The sequence below is a fragment of the Sceloporus occidentalis genome, unplaced genomic scaffold (genome assembly GCF_023333645.1).
Source record: "Sceloporus occidentalis isolate IW3139 unplaced genomic scaffold, rSceOcc1.0.p SCAF_2, whole genome shotgun sequence".
Classification (NCBI taxonomy): Eukaryota; Metazoa; Chordata; class Lepidosauria; order Squamata; family Phrynosomatidae; genus Sceloporus; species Sceloporus occidentalis.
In genome coordinates, this window is record NW_028316982.1 from 247,899,547 (window position 1) to 247,920,219 (window position 20,673).

At 42.1% G+C, this 20,673-nt stretch overlaps 1 protein-coding gene across 2 annotated transcripts in view; it reads left to right on the forward strand.

Moving 5' to 3' along the window:
• The first annotated feature begins 8,301 nt into the window (after positions 1-8,301).
• LOC149319946 (exportin-4) overlaps positions 8,302-20,673 on the forward strand; it is an 81,020-nt gene continuing 68,648 nt past the window's right edge. For both annotated transcript variants that reach the window (XM_089512635.1, XM_089512636.1), the window contains exon 1: positions 8,302-8,541. In XM_089512635.1, coding sequence (XP_089368761.1) covers positions 8,455-8,541 — 87 coding nt within the window. In that variant the 5' untranslated portion in view covers positions 8,302-8,454. The remainder of the gene's footprint in view (positions 8,542-20,673) is intronic.

Here is a 20,673-nt window from a genome sequence, read left to right on the forward strand (position 1 = left end):
GTTGGTCCATGAGTTTTTAGCTTTCCTCTGAGAAATTGTCATTCATTCTTTAATGTTCTGCATCCACAGGATTCATCACTGGAAATCACTCACAGTGTGACAGTTTCCTTGAAGTCAACATCTGTTAAGATGGTGTCCGTCGTTCTCAAATATTCTGCATCCACAGGGTTCATTTCTGCACATTTCTTACATTGTGAGAGTGTCCTTTGAAGCTGACTTCTGTCAAAGTGTTTCCATGAATTTCCGGGTTTTCATGATGACCTTGTGAATGACAAATCATGCAAGGCTGTTGCATGGGACTGATCCAAGGAAGGGGGCTTTTGTTGTTGGTGGTGGAGGGAGGAATACTCACCTGTGTTTTAATGAACTTGCTTTTCAGCTACTTTGTCTCATTGAATGAAATAGACTTCTTGAAAGTTGCTTGTTGTTGGGCGATTGCATGGAGAAGAGATGAGAGGAAGAGATCCTGCCGAGGCTTCCCTTCATGGCCCTGGTGCTCAGAGTCTTGACCAGAGATCCATCCATCCATCCATCCATCCATCCATCCATCCATCCTTCCTTCCTTCCTTCCTTCCTTCCTTCCTTCCTTCCTTCCTTCAGCAGCAAAAGAACTGGTCTACAGATGTGTTCCTTGCTCCAGATGGAAACTTAGGAGGCCTGGATTGGGGATGATGTGGCTGCTATTTCTGGCTGGCTCTTTCCTTCAAGTCTTTTTTCCTTGATTACAACTGTCCTTAGGAATGTCTTCATCCTTTGAATTCTTGTGAAGATCTGACTGAATGCTGCAAAGCAAAGAAAGGAAAGACAACGGAGCACCCTTCAGTGGTGCCAGGATGTAACGGCCACACCACACCATTTGGACGCGCCGCGGCTGGTACGCCAAAATGGCGGGCCCCGTGTGTACAGGGCACTGCCATTTTGACACCCCCGTCACATGCTAGGGGTGAGGCCGGTATGGACGCTGCGTCTTCGGCAAACCCCTAGCACGTGACGGAGGCGCACTATCTGCCGGTATGTACAGTGCCAAAAACAGATCAGAATATCTCAAAGAATTTCATTCATTCGAGGCTAAGTTGCTCAGGTCTTCTGCTGGTTGTCTTGCTGATGTCTCCTCACTGTTAAAAATGCTATACAAGCCGATACTCATATTCTTCCAGGTGTAGGCCCAAAGGTTTTTGGCCTTCCTCTGAAATATATCGGCATCTTTTAAATGCTGAGTGTTCAGGTTGCCCGTTCCTGCAAATCTCTTACCTGGGGACAATCCCTTTGATGGGCTTCTGGATCGATTTAACCCACACCCTTCTCCTTCTTCTCAATAATAAATTCATTAGAAAAAAATTAATGTGCAGTACTTACAATCCACGAAAAGAGAATGCTTGGGTTGGAAGCGGCTTCATTCAGATGCTCCCAGCTTGCTCTGATATTGGACTGACAAGACTACTGACATCAACCACCTTTGGCAAACATGGTGGAGGATCATTCACAGCGGTCAAAATGGCAACGAAATTAGAGCAAGGCATTTCAGATCGTAGAACTGAGGAATACTCATCCGGAGGAAGATTCCTTTGAATGCCAAAAGCTTTTGGATATTAAGGATTCTCCCCTGTGTGGCAGCAAAAAAATTCTTCCCCCACTGTTACAGTGGAGCATCCCAGCATGCATACCTGATCGTATTTATGCAATTTGGCTTTGCTGGGAATGGGAAATAATAAATCCAGGCCCCTAGTACCAGAGACTGAATATCTTAGAACAAAGCAATTCAAGTCTTAAATCCATGATCTGCTTTTTCTTCTGACCTCTTTTTCTACCAACATGGCCTTGTCAGTTACTGCCATCTTCTCCAGTCGTCCCTTTTCTTTCCTCTTACCTATTCTGATTTTATTCTCCCCTCCACTTCATTCTAATTAGCTTATTGTTGTTATTTCTGGTGCTTCCCTTCCTTCCTTCCTTCCTTCCTTCCTTCCTTCCTTCCTTCCCTTTTCTGTCTTCTTCTTGTTCTTTCCTTCTTCCTTCTTCACCTTTTCTCCATTCCAAATTGCCATGAGGCCTCTTCGCATTTCAATCCCTTTCCACCCAATACCATCATACTATTTCCCAGCCCTTCATCTGCACTGCAGAATTAATGCACTTTAACTGCTATGGCGCAATGCTATAGCATTCTGGGGTTTCTAATTTGTTGTGGCACCAGACTACAAATACCAGGAGCCACAGCAAACTGCAAATCCCAGAATTCAATAGTAGTAAGCCATGGCAGTTAAAGAGATGTCAAACTGTGTTAATTCTCCATCTGGAGCAGCAGCTTTTTTTAAGGGCAGGGACAAAACACTGCACCATAGTTGAATTCTCCAGCTTGTAGTATACCAAATACATATATTTCGATCAAGCTTACTCTTCACCTAATAAAACCCCATAAAGGAGGACCTCAGAAGCAGTGCTAGATTTGGAATCCTCTTTGGTTTTTCTCTGTGGACTTCTCCTCTTCCTGAAGGAATCGCTGTTTGCCACAAGCCCATTTTACTTTTGTCTTCCTTTCTACACGATTTGGCCTATTTTTATAACCTGAAAAAAACCAATCTAGTACAAAGCCATTAAATATTCAACGATGGCTGCCCCATTCATGGTCCTTCTTGCCCAGCTGCTAACTGCCTCTCCCTACTGAAACCCTAACTGCTACGGAACAAGAGGCGCATCATAATGGAAGTCATGGTGCATCATCCATGCCTTGTATAGGCCACACTGGGATTGGCTATGAGCATCCTTTAAGGGTCCCTTGGGATGGTGGGATATGTTGGCATATCTTGGAAAGAGATAGACAGACCTTCAGTCCAGTACATAACCTTAAAACATAGCCAGGCCATCCATGTTAGCCATGTAGCAAAGCTACAACATCCAAAATCCACATAACAGTGTACAGTGGGACCCTTGTTATCCAATAAGGTTTGGTCATCCGTGTCTGTAGAATCAGTATGTAGAGAGATGTTGTAGCACCTTTGAGACTAAGTGAAAGAAAGAAGTTGGCAGCATTAACTTTTGTTGACTTCAGTCTACTTCCTCAGATGCCTTGATCATCTGAGGAAGTAGGCTGAAGTCTACGAAAGCTCATGCTGCCAACTTCTTTTATTCAGTTAGTCTCAAAGCTGCTACAAGATCTCTCTACATACTGGTGATGATTTTATTTTTAGCATATTAGTATATTATTTTAGAATCAGCGAATCATACTGTTGGAAAATACCCCAAGTGCCATCCAGTCCAACCCCCCTGCCACGCAGGAACTCACAATCAAAGCACCCCCAACATATGACCATGTCAGGGATGATGGGAGTTGTAGCTCTTCACCTCTGGCTCGAACTCACCACCTTGTTACGCACCGGCGCTGACCAGTTTTGGCCAGTGGTTAAAGCTTTGCTCTAAAGCAGCAGAGTTACAGAGAATAGGCTGAAGACCCTGACAAACTCTTCAAGCCTTCTTACTCTTGCTTCCACAGAAGTCTTCCCACTTCTTCAGGATCCAGCTGGCTCTTGTATCTTCACTCAAGACACCAGACAACTCAGTAGTCTTATATAAAAGATCTACTTTATTCTACTATATACAGCTCCAAAACTATCCAATACAACAATACTCCTCACTGCTACTACCCACTGCTACTACCCACAAAATGCATTAGGATTCATAGCCATTATTATAGTCCTTGGATCATACCACCCACTCTTGCCAGTTTCCACCCAGTGGGCGTGTACATCCATTCTCATTGGTTCTCTTGTTTCTACCCAGAATTAATGATTTCATCATCTCAGCCTTGACCACTTAACAATTCTCAGGTGTGTTCAATTATCCACTTTGCATTTCTGTCCTTGGCATTTAGGACTTGTTAATTCCATTACCTTCTACACCTGTGTGGCTCTTAATTGCTTCTGCTGAGTCACCCTGACTCTCACATACAAGTTTTATTTCATTCACTGTATATCCCATGTTGCTTTTTCCTTAACAGACCATCCAGCCTCTGTTTAAAAACCTCCAAAGAGGGAGACTCCACCACTCCATGAGGGAGTTTGTTCCACCACTGAACAGCTCTTACTATCAGGATGTTCTTCCTAAAGTTGAGGTGGACTTTCTTTTCTTGTCATTTGAACCCATTGCTCTGTCCCCTATTCTCTGGAGCAGCAGAAAACAAGTGTATTCCATTTCCAATATAACACCCCTTCAAATACTTCTTTTCAGGGTCCCCAAAAAACCACCATACAGCCTTGATGATCATTTTGTGTGGTAGTGTCTCCTGCTCTTTGCTTGCTCATGTGAGTTCACTCTCTTGCCGGTATCTTTCACTAGTAGTGGCATTTGGGAGACTCATATGAGGCTTGGGCACATGGCATCACTTCTGTGGCTCAGAGAGGCATCATTTTGGGACAGACTGGAGTTAGAGCACATGGTGGCAGGGGAGAAGTGGCAGCAAAAAGGAGCTTTCACATTTGGGACCATGCCTGAGCTTTGTGAGGTTTGTTGAGACTTGGCTAGCAAGCTGGAGTTGCACTGCTGCTCCTGCTTTCTTTTATCAGACAGGCTGAAAGAAGAGTTACCAGAAGAAACAATTTTTTGTGGGAGAGTGGACACTTGAAGCTGTATGGGGAAGACATATCTCTGGGGAAGGAGTATCTGTGCTTGATTCTTGGAAAGAGTCCTTTGTCTTGGAGTGGCTCCTGTAGTTAAAATCTCTCCCTTTCCAGCCCATGCCAGTCCAGGGCATGTGGCCTCTGTAAATCCCCTACACATACACCGGCTTTGCCTTTCTCTGCCCCGATGAAGGGTAAAGAGTCCCTCCTTTCTAGAAAGAGGCTTCTTCCTTGCACCTGGTCACTCTGGAACAATAACTGAGCAGCAACCAAGAGGCCTCTTATCTGCACTGGCCTTTGCTGCAAGGCTGGCACAGGTGAGAGGTTCCTTGGTCGCTGCTCCCAGGATGGCAGGGCACAAAGGTAGCAGTGACTGAGCAGCCAGTCAAACAGCAACCAAGAAGCCTCTTGGCTGTGCTGGCCTTAGTTGCAAGGCTGCCACAGCAAAGAGCTTCTTGGTCGCTACTCAGCCAGCTGCTTGGTTGCTGCTTCCATGGTGACTGCGTGAAAAGGGATCATGAATTTATAGTAGAAAAGGTAAAGGTTTTCCCTTGACAAGATAGTCTAATTGTGTAGAGGTAGTGCTCATCTCTGTAATTAAGCCGAGGGGGCCAGTATTGTCAGAGACGATTCCGTAGTCATGTGGCCAGCATGACTGCATGGATGACAATAGACCTAATATCAAAAAGTACACTGGGGTGTTTGTGTGCTAGGATTGCTGCCCAAAAGGAGAAGGGGCAGTAGCCCCAAAAGGTTTGAGGACCACTGATCTAGACACTATACCTCTATTGGTACAGTCTAGAATCACACTGGCTTTTTTAGCTGCTGCATCACACAGCTGACTCAAGTTCACCTTGTGGTCTACTAGGACTCCTAGATCTTTCACATGTAGTGTTGTCAAGCTACCTGTACCTCATCCTGTATCTGTGCATTTCATTTTTTCGGCCTAAGTGACGTACCCTACTTTTCCCCGTTGATATGTTTGGTATTTTAGTATTTTATTGTGTTTTATCATTCAATTTTGCTCTCCTTTCCAGCTATGACATCTTGTCCCCAATTGCACCAACCTGGCTCATACCTTTGGTGAAAAGGGCATTATAAATAAGCATTATTGTTGTTGTTATTATTATTATTATTTAGTGTTTTAGCTTTTATTTTGTAATGTCTTCCATTTTGTGTAGCCTTGATCTCCTTTGTGGCTACGACATCTGGTCACTCTGACTATACCATGCTGGCTCATACCTTTGGTGAAACGGGCATTATAAATCATCATCATCATCATCATCATCATCATTTGAGTGTTAGCTTTTATTTGGTAATGTCTCCTTTTTTGAATGTCGTCCATTCTACAGCACCTTGTCCTCCTTTGCAGGACATCTGGTCATCCTGAGTACACCACACTGGCTCATACTTTTGGTGAAAAGGCGTTATAAATAATAATAAATGTTATCAATATTTGAGTATTTTTATCTTTTATTTAGTAATGTCCTCCATTTTATGGTGTCTTGTTCTCCTTGGTGGTTAGGACATTGGCTCACTCCTGGCTCATACCTTTAGTGAAAATGGCATTATAAAGAAACATCATCATAATCATCATTAGCAGTAGTAGTATACAATTGGCCCTCCACATTTGTGGATTTGATTATTTGCGGTTTTGATTGATATGTCCTCTCTAGGTTCTCCAGCGCAACTCTGCCAGAGGTTGACCATAGAGTTGCTCTGGAGGACCTAGAGATTCCTAGAGAAAACACTTATCTAGGCATTTGTAGGTCTTCCAGTATGATTCTGTGATTAACTTCTGGCAGATGTTGACCATAGAGCTGCACAGGAAATTCCTAGAGAGATGTTCTCTCAGATAAAAATAATAGTTTTTTTAATTTGTGGTTTTTCCACATTCATGGGGGTACTACACTCCTAATCTCAGCGAATGTGGAGGGACCATTGTATTACTCTTAATAGCTTTTATTTGATAATGTCCTCCATTTCTATGCAATGTCCTCTATTTTGTGGCAACTTGTCCACTTCGGTGGTTAAAACATCTGCTCACCCTCACTACACCATGTTGACTCAGTCATACCTTTTGTGAAAAGGATGTTATAAAGAAACATTATTAGTACTATTAGTAGTAGTAATAGCAGTAGTATGCACTTGACCCTCTACATTTGTGGTTTGAGTTTTGCGGTTTTGATTAGTATGTCCTCTCTAGGTCCTCCAGCACAACTCTGACAGAGGTTGACAATAGAGTTGTGATGGAGGACAGAGATTCCTAGACAAAACACTTCTCTAGGCATTTGTAGGTCCTTCAGCGTGATTCTATTATTAACCTCTGGAAGATGCTGACCATAGAGTTGTGCTGGAGGACCTAGAGATTCCTAGCGAACAGTTTTCCAGACATTTGTAGGTCGTCCAGCATGATTCTGTATCACACTACACTCTTAAAGTGTTGCTATTCCACTTTAACTACTCTGAATGCCTCCTGTTGCATTCTGGGATTTGCACTTTAGGGAGGGGCATTCAGAATATTCAGCCAGAGAGCTCTTGGATCTCACTGCACTACAAAATCCACAATGCAACATGAGGCAGTCAGAGCAGTAAAAGTGGAATAACAATGCTTTAAGAGTGTAGTGTGATAATTAATCTCTGGCAAATGTTGACCATAGAATTACGCCGAAGGACCTAGATGTTCCTACAGAAAGCACTTCTCTAGGCATTTGTACCCCCTCCAGCATGAATCTATGATCAAATTCTGACAAATGTTTACCATAGAGCTGCGCTGGAAGAGGAGATTCCTAGAGAGGTGTTCTCTGAGGTAAAAAGAACAGTGTTTATTTATTTGCGGTTTTTCCACATTCACCCCTAACTCCAGCAAATGTGGAGGGCCCACTGTATTAGTATGAATGGCTTTTATGTGGCAAAAACCTCCATTTTGCGACACCTCATCCTCCTTGGCGGTTAGGACGCCCCACTAGAATACCGCACTGCACTCTTATAGCACTGCTATTCCACATTAACTGCTCTGGCTACCTCCTGTTGCATTCTGGGATTTGCAGCTGAAAGAGGGGACATTTAGAATTCTGCCAGAGAGCTCTTAGGCCTCACTGGACTACAAACCCCAGAATGCAACAGGATGCAGCCGGAGCAGTTAAATTGGAATAGCAGTGCTTTAAGAGTGTAGTATGATAGTCTCCTATGTTCAATCTCTGGTGGATGTTGACCATAGAGTTGCTAGAGAAAGCACTCCTCTAGGCATTTGTAGCTCACGCATTTGATTATTTGTGGTTTTAATTAATATGTCTTCTCTAGTCCTCCAGTGCAACTATGCCAGAAGTTGGCCATAGAGCTGCTCTGGAGGACCTAGAGATTCCTAGAGAAGACACTTCTAGGCATTTTGTAGCTCCTCCAGCACGACTCTGTGATCCAAATCTTGACAAACATTGACCATAGAGCTGTTCTAGAGATTCCTAGAGGAAACACCTCTCTAGGCATTTGCAGCTCCTCCAGCGTGGCTCTATGATCCAAACCCTGACAGACGTTGACCATAGAGCTGCTCTGGAGGAGCTTCCTAGAGAGGGAGTGTTCTCTAAAATGGATAGTTAATTCTAGGACTACAGATCCCAGCATGCTCTAGTAAGGCCCCTTCCTTCCCTCCCTCCGGCTGAGGCGAGGCCTTGGCTCTCTGGCTGCCTCGCTCGCCCGCCCTCCTGGAGCCCACCGGCCGGCTCCAGCCGCCAGGCCTCCCTCGCTCCGAGGGCCGGCCTTCCTTCCTCCCTCCCTCCCTCCGTCCCCATTGGCCGCCGGGCCTGGGGCTCCCAGAGTGCCCCGCATGGCGCGTCATTGAAGAGAGGCCATGATGGCGGCGGCGGGGGCCGCGGCGGCCGTCGGAGGAGCCCCGGAGGTGATCGCCCAGCTGGAGAACGCGGCCAAAGTCCTGATGGTGGGTGAGCCCCCGGGAAAGAGCGGAGCCCTGGCTGCTGGGGGCCTCCGGGGGCCTCCTCTGCCCCTTCGCGCCCCAGCAACCTCCCTCCCTCCCTCCCTCCCTGCCCTTGGGTCCGGGCTCCACGCCGAAGGGAATCAAGCCCGCTCTGGGAGCGCCTTCATGTTAGCCTATTGTTAATAGTAGCATTCATATTATATTAATACCCTCATTGGTATTATTATTATTATTATTATTAGCAGCATAATAATAATAATAATAATAATAATAATAATAAATAAGAACTCATCATGTGACTCTTTGTAAAACAAATAAATGCACTAAAACATGATGATGATCCTCCTCCTCCAGGTTTTGATCAAGTCAGCCTCAGGTAGCAAGGCAACATAGGCCCAGAACCCACTGCAGGAAGAGTCCCCCCTGAGAGCGCCTCAAGGCCAAGGAGCCCTGGGAACCCATTGGGATCAGCATCTGGTTCTTGCTGTGTTAATAGACTCCTTATTGTTGAAGCCGTGTGAAACTGCATTCATTCTGCAGTGCAAATTGAGTCTTAGTTTTAAGTTATGGTTTGGTCAATTGGGGTTTTACCCCAATAGAGAAATAAACAATAGATAGGTAAATAATAAGGTAGGCTGCCATCTTTGAGAACAATTCTAGATTTAAGGCCAGTCAATTACAGAAACAATCCAGTCTGGCACCGCTTTAACTGCCCTGGCTCCATGCTTGGAAGCCTGGGGATCGCAGGAGATGGCTCATAGGACTACCAATCCCACAACTACCAAAGTGGTGTCGGACTGGATTATTTCTGCATTGCGGACGCAGCCTTGGTCCTGCCTCTCAAAAGGGCTGGCTTTCCAGCAAACACGTGTTGGCTTCTCTTGGGCCTAGCTCATCCTTGCTCTGGCTACCTGAACCTTACATATAAACCCTTACTTACTCCCTTCCCCATTTTGTGAGGTAGAATTCAAAGACCCATCTGTGTTGGTTGGAAAATCCATATGGAAAGAGATCTTGCAGCACCTTTGAGACTCACTGAGAGAAAGAAGCTGGGTGTTTGCGCCTTTCACCTCCATAATAACCTCTCCTGTGACAGCCAGCTTGGCCAGTGGTTTGAGTGTTGGATTATTGTTCTGGAGACCACAGTTCAAATCCTCACTTGCCCATGAAACACACTGGGTGACCCTGGGCAAATCACACTCTTTCAGCCTCAGAGGAAGGCAAAGGCAAACCTCCTCTGAACACATTTTGCCAAGAAAATGCCATTATAGCTTCGCCATCAGTCAGAAACAAAAGCACACCACCACAAAATCACTCCTGCAGCCATGTGCTCAAATGCCTGAATCCCACCTTCCTCTCCCCATTCCTTTCCCTCCCAGACCATTCTTCTTGCTTCCTTGTAAACATTTGCTGGTATTAATAAGTTAGATTTGGGTAACATAAATAACCATTTTGTGCCAATTGGATGTACAGGTTGAGTCTTTCTTATCTAAAATGCTTGGGACCAGACGTGTTTTGGATTATATTTTGAGATGATGTGATACCTTTGTTTGCATATATGTATAGGCTGAGTCTCCCTTATCTGAAATTCTAGGAACCGTAAGTATTTTGGAGTTTTTCAGATTTGGGAATACTTGCAAATACATAACGAGAGCCAGCGTGATGCAGTGGTTTGAGCATTGGACTCTTCTGGAGAACAGAGTTGAAATCCCCACTCAGCCATCAAGCCTACTTCATAATGCTGGGCAAGTCACACTCTCTCAGCCTTAGAGGATGGCAGTGGCAAACCCCCTTTTAACAAATGTGGCCAAGAAAACCCCATGATAGGTTTGCCTTTGGGTCACCATAAGTCATAAGCGACTTGAAGACACACAACAACAATGAAGGGACAATTGGAGGTAGGACCCAAGTCTAAACATGAAATCCATTTACCGTGTGATTCATATATACCTTATACATATAGCCTGAAGGTAATTTTATACACAAGATTTAAAAAAAATTGTACATGAAAAAAAGTTTGTTTACATTGATCCATTAGAAAGCAAAGGTGTCATCTCAGCCACCCATGTGGATGAACCTGGCTTTTGATAGACATTTGTCCCTCCACATTAGCAGGGGTTAGGGGCATAGGATCCCCGTGAATGTGAAAAAAACACAAATAACAAAAGCACTATTTTTTTTTCCTGAGAGAACACCTCTCTAGAAATCTCTAGGTCCTCCAGTGCAACATCTGTTAGGCACTGAGCAAAGAATTGCTCTGGAGGAGCTACAAATGCCTAGCGGAGTGTTCTCTCTAGGAATCTCTTGGTCCTTCAGCGCGACGTTTGGTTAAAGTTGACCACAGAGTTGTGTGGGAGGAACTAGATATTCCTAGAGAGAACATATTAATAAAATCCGTGAATAATCAAAGCCGCAAAAGTCAAAGCTGCAAATGTGGAGGGACAAGTGTATTTCAGAATTCTGGATAAGGGAGATGTACATAATGAATTATCTTGGAGATGGGACCCAAGTCTAAACACAAAATTCATTTATGTTTCATACTGTTGGCCCTCAGTACCCATGGATTATTTATCCACGGATTCAAGCATCCAAGGTTTGAAAATATATTAAAAAATATATAATCCAAAAAGCAAACCTTGATTTTGCCATCTTATAGAAGGGACACCATTTTACAATGCCGCTGTATTTAATGGGACTTGAACATCCACAGATTTTGGTATCCACAAGGGTCCTGGAACCAAATCCCAGAAGATACCAAGGGCCCAATGTATATACTTTATACACATAGCCTAAAGGTAATTTTATACATTATTATAAAATAATTTTGTGCCTGAAACAAAGTTTTTGTACACCAGAAAGCAAAAATGTTACTGTCTCAGCCACCCATGAAAAAGGTTTTGTTTTTTGGAGTATGTTAGATTTAAGAAGTCAGGCTAAGGGAGACTCAGCCTGTAGAGAAAGGTATGTCTCCCCCATCCTTTTTTCTTACCATGCTATCTTTTCTGGGTTTGCGGGGCATAAAATTAAACAGCCTCTTCCATAACCTTTTCTTTCTTTGCAGTCAGTAGGCACCTAGAACACCTCTTCATGTATCCTTTTAGCTGATGACCCTGTGTTCGTAAGAGCTCCTTGTGAAACATATCAGAGGTAGCCATGCTGGTCATAAGGGGGGGGGGGGGTTATATATTCTGTTTAGGCCAATCAAAAAGATACAAAAAGGACACAGGTTTTGGAGTTCTCCTGATTTCCTCACCAGATAAGATGTTACAAAAAGTTCACATTTGGATTCTGTAGTTTCAAAAATGATCAACCTTTCCTCCTCTTACTGTGCCTAAGAATTACTCCAGAAGAAACTTAAAACCTTAAGCAGGTCAGTTGACAGAGCTTTAGTTGGTGGCCCTTTTCCCTCCATACCCTGTCAGGATATTCCAAGACAACATGGACTCAGTATCAAGTCAGGGTGTCTTCTCCACTATTTTTGTACCCTATTGATTGGTCTCATAAAGGAAATCAAAATAGAATTAACTTTTGAACACCAATATTTGAAGAATGTGCTCATCCTTTCTGTAAATTCTTTTGTAGACTCTCTTTTATAATTTGTGGGCAGAAACAAGCAGCTGTGACTGTTACTGTTAATAATAATTTTTTTATGGAATGTGTTTTACTGTAATTGTTACAGTAAATTGTTAAACTTTTTGTATTTTCTGTATATGCACCCAAAACACCTACAGCATAATAAAATAAGAACTCTTATGTCAATTTGTAAAGAAATAAAACATTAACTTCTTACATGTTCGTAAACTAAACATTAGAAAACAAAGTAACGTAGTTGCCCAAAACAACTACTGCAGCCTTTTAAACTGAAGTGTAGGAAACCTGGGGAGTAATGCTCCCACCAGTTAAAACAGTCATATCACCATCGTTCTTAATTACTCTCAAAAAATTGAAGAGGAACTGAATTTTTGCAGTTCATATTACAGATGGAACCTGCAGTTGGATCTTGGACAATTGCTGTAAAGGAACAAGTAATGTTTGCTCATAGCCTGCAGCTTTCTATATTAGTAGTTTTTGTAACGTCATTATTTTTCAAAGGGAATCTCTAAAATATAAGTGATGGTGTCCAAAGATGTCTTTCAGTTCTTTCCCTGGCAGTATTTTGCATCTCCCTCCCCTCTGATTTTCTCTAGAGAGGCTGCAGAGAGGAAACTCCTGTTGCAACAACTCATTTAACATGGAAATTAGCCAAAGATTACTGTGCAGGCAACACACAGTGTGCCCATCTTCCTTGGGTGGGGGGCTGGGGGGGAAGGATGATAAAAATCAGGCTTTTTAGAAAAGTGTTAAAAAATGAAATCAGAATTTATTTTTTTCTTTTAAGTAATTCATAAAAAAGAGTGTAAGTAAAAAATGTCATCATAAATATGAATTATACAACTTCTAATTATATTTGATGAATGGGGTGAATCTACACTGTAGAAATAATGCAGTTTTACACCACTTTAAGTGACTCTCAATCAGAGTAGATTTTCAAAAGAAATTAATTCCATCTAAAAACTAAGTGCACTCTAATTTTGAAATGTGTTTGGCTGTATTCTGTTGCGTCAGTGTTTGAAATTCATCATCCAATAACTTACATTGCAGTTTCTTTACTTACCTGTGGGATCATTGTACTTAGTTTTACATCCCCTTGCCCCCCCCCCCCCCCCCCCGGTGCTGGCTATGTTTATGTATAGCTTATCAGTGAATACAGAATTATCCTTTTAGGATGATTCCTTCAGAGGACATGTGGATTCTATAGCTGAAGTGGATATATTCAAGTAGTTCCTCTCATTAAAACAAAAGCCACCACTTTGCTGTACACAGAAATGTCAGGTTCTAGTTAACTTTCTTAGGAAGATTTCATATACTGAATCAGACTTCGGTCCATCTAGCCTAGTATTGTCAACTGATTGGCATCAGTTTTTCAGGATCCAGGCAGGATTCCTTCCAAGCCTTACATAGAGATCCCCAGTGTAACCTGATTGTGTCCTGTCCAAATACTAACCCAGATTGATCCTCCTTAACTTCTGAAAGTAGATGAAATTAGGTATATTCAGGGTGTATTGTGCATTTGTGTATTGTGTATATTACATATTGATGAACACTGCTTTGATTTTTTTGTGAGAGGTACACAAATACAATGTGTGTAACAGCTTATATTACTCTGACCACTGGTATTGTATTGTCTACTCTGGCTGGAAGCAACTGCCCAAACACCTAGATGGAGTGTTCTTCCCACTCCTTTTGCTGAGATACGTTTAGCCAGAATTACTGTAAATTGAACCAAAGTGCTAAGCCACATCCCAAAGGTAGTGTTTCTTATACCCTTTGGCCAGAAAGGGCTACAAGGTATGAGCTTGCTGGTGATAAAAGGCATCTGCTTTGGGGTGTTTTGTATTAATATCCACTTTAGAAAGACTCGAGGAGCAATAGAAGAGTGCTGTTCAGTGAATGAATATCTACTTGATTTGAAGAAGACATTTGCAGATGCTTTGTGTGTTTAAAAAATCATAATAAAGTGAACTATGAATTTTCAAAACAATCACTCCCCCCTTGCTTATACCTTTAAGAGATACAACAAATGTAGTGGGAGCAATTCATGAAAATTGGCTAATGGTACTAATAGCCATGCATCAGCTGTCAAACTGATGATACACTGGCTGTGCTGCTCTCAATCTCTTATAAATATAGACCATGCTGAAGTAATACAGACCTGGCTGATGGGAAATCACTATTTTTAACACAAAGCATCTTCTGGAGAGTGGGATGTGTGTGGGAGAGGTAACTTCCTTGACTGTCATGCATGGCTTCCAAATACAAACAAATTCTAGGCAGTCGTTCATGACATGATTCATTGCAGCAGAAAAATGTCATGAAAAGGGTTGTTAAAAATACAGGTTGGCATGCCTTCCATTACTTTCGTGGTGTTATCTAAGCTGTTGCAACTCCCTGAGGTGCCAAAGAGCATACACTGCAGGTCTGAAGATCATTTATTCATGGGGCTGTTTCTCCACTGCTGTTAACAGGAAAGCTTTGGTTGTGTGGACAGAGACAGTTGTTTTTGTTGCTGCCTTTATGCTTCTCTTCTATACTTGTTGTTCGGAAAATACAGACTTTAATGAAGCAAAGAACACATTTTAAAAATCTTCATTGTTGACACTCCTCTTAAATCTTGTTTGTTAGCACATCTTGTGAATTTATATCAATCAGAGTGAATTGAATTTATTTCCTGGTAACCCTTTCACTCTCCCTCCCCTGCTTATATTCAGGCAGAAATGGAAAGAGGATTCATTGTGCAATGTCAGTAAAAAAACATGAGAGTTCCCAGTTGCTTGTTTGCTTTTTCCTACTAGGATGCAGTGAAGGAAAGGAGTGTGCCACCCATTCTTGATTTCTTCCCCAAAGGGATTCAGGAGAAGCTACAACTGCTGCAGTTAGTGTTAAATTTATCTCTGACCATGCTGGCTAAGAATGATGGTGTTCTGTCCTACATCTGGAGGGTTCTAGGTTGAGGGAAGGCTTGGGGACAGACCAAGACATTTTGCTATGGAAAGCAAAAGATAAGAGGGTTATTTCAAATGCAGAAGCGAATTGGAATGATAGCTGAATCTTCAACTCTGTAAATGGGATGGTGTTCTTCACAAAGAAGGCTAACTAAGATAATCTAGGAAACTGTGAAATATTTGAAGTTTTGACTTCCAGCAGATAGCAGCCAGGGCTTTCATGAAGGATGACTGGAAAGCTGCCTCCATTGCTCCCCAGCACGATCCAGCTATGGCAATCACCTGGATCTGCCTCGGGGAGCCAAAACACACTGCAGAAAGAATCCAGTTTGAGACCACTTTAACTGCCATGGCTCAGTGCTAGGGAATCCTGGAAATTGTTGTTTCAGATGGAGAAGGCTGTCTCACAGAATTACAGTTCCCAGAATTCCCTAGCACTGAGCCAGGGCAGTTAAAGCAGACTCAAATTGGATTATTTCTGCAGTATGTTTTGGACCAGGGTTTCTCAGTCCTGGGTCCCCCGAACCATACTTTGCAACCTCGCAAAGGGCCTTTTCCATCTCGGCCCCACAAAATTGGAACACCCTTCCCAATGAGCTCCGCTCCATCACCTCCCTGGATCTCTTTAAAAAGAGACTCAAGACCTTCTTTTTCCGTCACGCTTTCCCCCATGTGCCTTGATATGTGTGGTTTCCCCCCTGATATGTATCTTGTACCATTGATTATCAACTCAGCTGGCTTTGATATGGTTTTTATGGTTTTAAATTGCGATTGAATTTTTATTGTCAAGTTTTAATGTTATTTATATATCATGTTGTTATTTTTGATTATTGTATTTTGTATTCTTTGTTGTGCACCGCTTTGATCAGTTTTGGAAAAGTGGTATATAAATAAATTTTATTATTTATTATAGGTTTCCACAAGAGCTTGACAGGGATTCTACAAGAAATTGAGATTGGGGGAAAACCCCACTTTTTATTATTATTTGCTATACAATTGGCCCTCTGTTGTCATGGGGGATCAGTTCTGGATCCAGGCACACCCTGAAAACACACATATATAAGCCCCATGGGCTTGAATGGGGCACGTGTCTGTGAGTGCGTGCAGGGCGTGCACTGCAAGAGTGCACCCCATTGAGAATAATGGAGGTTACCCCTCAGTGAATAATCAGGAGCGCGGATCTCAAGTCTGTGAGAAAAGTAGAGGCGACTAATAATTTTTATGCAAGAGTTCCCTGAGACGTCAAAATTATTTCAAGAGTTAAGTAAAGTTAAAAAGGTTGTGAACGGATACTTTGCTCAATGATAGCACCAACCCTGGAAAAATCTATGCCTTTTTTGATAAAGGAGGAAATACCATTATTAGTGTACTTCAGTATAACATTTAAACCCAACATGTTGATATTAAAAATTTACCTACCGTATATACTTGACTATAAGTCAACCTCATGTATAAGTCAAGGGTAAGTTTTGGGGGCAGAATTATGGATTTTGTTATGACCCGTGGATAAGTTGAGGGTAAGACTTGGGGCGTATAGCAAAGGATCTAAAGGATGAAGCAAAGCAAAACAATGTGAAAGAATTTACAAAATTCCAGCCAACATAACTCTTTGTGCTCAGTCTTAAGGCTGGATGGATGAGAGAGTAGAGGGAGTCAGTGCTTCCAGGACAGATTATACTCTTGCTTTTCACCAGGGGATGGTTTCTTCTTTTAAATAAGAGTTAAGGTACAGTACTTACATTGATCCATGGATAAGTCGACCCAGGTTTTTTGGGTCAATTTTTTTACCTTAATTTCTAGACTTATACATGAGTATATACAGTATGCCTGTGAAGAATTTACCTTCGACAGTGGAACACACTCCCTCAAAATGTGGTGGAGTCTCCTCCTTCAGAGGTTTTAAAACAGAGACTGAATGTCCATCTGTCAGGGGTGCTTTGATACTGTGTTCCTGCATGGCAGGATGGCCCTTGAGGTCTCTTCCAACTCTATGATTCTATGTATTGAGGGTCAGACAAAGCAGACTTACAGATACTAAAGTAATGTGAGACAGAGGTATCCCTCAGTAGTGAGAAAGGAGGAACCAGAGAGGTACATTAATAATGCTATTTCCTCCTTTGTCAAAAAAGCATAAAATTTCCCAGGGCTGGTCCCATTAGGCAGCGTCTAGAGAAGTAAGATTCTGGCTATTTTGGTGTTTGGAGTTTGTCTTTTGGATTTTTTGGTAATCCATGTGTTCCTGATAGGGGCAGAAAAGTGATCCCCAATCCTAGTAGAACTTGCTTGATGCTGACTTCTGTGTTTTTTCAGTGCCAGATGAAAACTGTTTTACTTTTCTAGAACTTTTAGTTATTCTGTACTCTAATATACAAAGGGATCTTGCATCAACTTTAAGACTAAAAGTTAGAACTTGGAAGCATGAGCTTTCATAGACTTGAGCCTACTTCCTCAGATGGCTCCTCTTATAGTATCTACTGCCCTTTACCTACATAATATGAATACTGCTCTTATGGAATTGTTATTGGTCTGGAGCTGTATAGGTTGCATAGGAAACTCTTGCTTATATTTAATTCACTTTTGTTCCTTTATTCTTACATTTTGACAATATAAATTTCTGATCATTTGATCTTTTTGTATAGGATGTTTTTGCGACTGTATTACTTTTTATTATTTTTGTAGCTACTTTGAATGCATCAAACTACTTGTAATTCTTATCATAAAACTCGTATCATCACAATAGAGAATGTCAATGCTGAGTAGAGCTTCAGTCTAGACAAAGCTTTCTGAAGTTCAAGGTGGCCATATCTTTTAAAATATTGCTGTTCTGTTCTGACCTCCTTGCCTGTTCCAAATAAAAAGTTTGTCAAGCCTTTATTCATTTGTTCTCAAGTGTCTTTCTGGCTCTTATTGTAGAATGTTTGAATAGATTGTCTTTATTTACTTGTGCTGTTGACCAAACCATGGAGCATTCTGTTATTATCTTTTGCAGTAAAGAAAGAATGTTTGCCAATATAGACGTTCCTACTTCTTTCGGTCTCCTCTTGTAAGAAATATATTTATTATAATTGTGACCTAGAACTCTGGGGTAAAATTATTTATGAATAGCCAGTGACTATTAATAGTGCTGTAAAACACTGCATATATGCCTGTCCGTGGTAATATATATGTCTTTAAATACTTAGGATACTTAAATGCTTAAATATTTACTTTCCTTTCTGTCTGCTTCGATTGCTGTCCAGCTCTCACATCCGTACATGGTGCTGGGTAATACAATGTCCTGAAAGAGTCTGACTTTAGTGCTCAGTTGTATATCTTTACTCTTCAGGATCTTTTCTAGTTCTTTCATAGCTGTTCTACCCATTCCTAGTCATCTTCTTATTTTTTGACTGCAGTTTCCACTCTGGACAATGTTTTGATCCTAGATATGGGAATTCTTTGACTATTTCGATTTCCTCATTGTCTAGTCATCTTTATATCTTTCGGCCTCTGAGGGAGAGAGTAGGCTGGCCCAGTTCCATCAGGGGCTAGCCTGAAGAAGAAGAGCCCTCCCTCCGGTCCATCTGCCTTGGTCCAGGCCTCAGAGGGAGAGAAGAATGCTGGACCTGATTCCCTCCCTCCCTCACCATTCCCTTCTCCTTTTGTGTCGTGTCTTTTAGATTGTAAGCCTGTGGGCAGGGAACTGTCTGTTATCCCCTCTATTGTAAACCGCTCGGATTCCCAGTGATTGGGCGGTATATAAATAAAACCTATTATTATTATTATTATTTATAGCTAAAGATTTTTCAGCTGAGAAGATCATTACATAGAATTTTAGAATCCATGATACATGTTTTCATACATAAGGTATGGTCACTCCTTGTGCCTGTGGTGAGCAGATGGCCCATTTGTTTCTGAGCAAATTCTATTTCTACTACTTATATTAAAAGATCCGGAGGTATAGTATTAAAAGCATATATGCTATTGATGAGAAATACATGACTCTCCAGATGTTGTTGGTTTGCCACTCTTGTCACCTCAACATATAGTGAATAGTGAGGATTGATGTTGCAGTACAATCCAACATCTGGAGTGCCACTGCCACACATTTCCTGTTCCTGGGATATATACAATTTAGATCCCTGAGTCAAGGTGCCACACATATATAGCATAGCATGTTCATAATCAGCCACTTGCCCAGTCAGCTGGCAAAATTACATTCTGTAGAATCATCGAATCAGAGTTGGAAGAGACCACCAGGGCCATCCAGTCCAACCTCCTTCCATGTAGGAACAAAGCACCACCAACATATGGCCATCCAGCCTCTGTTTAAAAACCCCCAAAGAAGGAGACTCAACCACTCTCCAAGGGAGTGTGTTCCACTGTTGAACAGCTCTTACTGTGAGGAATTTTCTCCTAATCTTGAGGTGGAATATCTTTTCTTGTATCTTGTATCCATTGTTCCAGGTCCTATTCTCTGGAGCAGCAAAAAACAAGCTTGTTCCATCCTCAATATGACACCTCTTCAAATACTTAAACAGGGCTATCATGTCACTTCTTAACTGTCTCTTCTCCAGGCTAAACGTACCCAGTTCTCTAAGTCTCTCCTCATAGGGCATGGTTTCTAGACCCTTCACCATTTTGGTCACCCTCCTCTTCACATGCTCCAACTTGTCAACACCCTTTTTGAATTGTGCGCCCAGAACTGGACACAGTATTCCAGGTGACTGAGCCTGGTTAGGACTACTGGAGCTACCTTGAATCCTGTTTTGGGAGAAAGGCGGGATATAAATCCATTAAATAAACAGTGCTACCCAGCATTTGCAGTCCATTTGCTGTGATCATCCAAACCGGTTCCTCACTGCCCCTTCTAGCATTAGAGAGCTATTGGTCACACTACCTTGATAGTCAGGTCCTATGTTAAACAGACTATGGACTGATGTCTGATGACTTACTAGTCTTAGAATGATGAACTTTTATGTTGGAAGAGAGCCTAATAAGAGCCTCACACTCAGTTGGATTTTGCTTTGTAAATACCAAGGAAAATTACATAGATGCAGTTGGGACAGAAGAACGCATTGCCTGGGTTGAAAAGTGGGAGTTGTAGCTGTGTGGTACAGTCTCATTAGAATAATCAAAATCTTTTACTAATCAGACATTAATATTAGGCTCTTCCTTGTATTACATGTTTTCCTCATTTTACCTTGAAACATGCTGACTTTACACTAGAGGGCAGTGTACTACTGCTCTTATTTTGTGCTCAGCTGTTTTTGAGAAATGTAGGCCTGTTACAGACTACCAAAATACTGCTTCGGGTCTCTTTGGAGGTATGCTGTTTAAATGGTGCATGCACCCTAAGAATCCGGAAGCTGCACCAAAGCTGCCCTCCAGTGCTTAGGAATGGAGTGTGGCTTTGGTGCGACCTCCGGACTCTTAGGACCCATGCATCCTTTAAATAGCATACCTCCAAAGAGACCTGAAGCAGCTTTATTTTGGCAGTCTGTAACAGGCCGTAGGTTTCTTTTATTTAAACATAAAATGCACCTTAATGTAGTAAATGATAGTTATGACTGTTTGCTCTTAACAAGAATCAGTGGTAGGGGTAAACAACTAATAG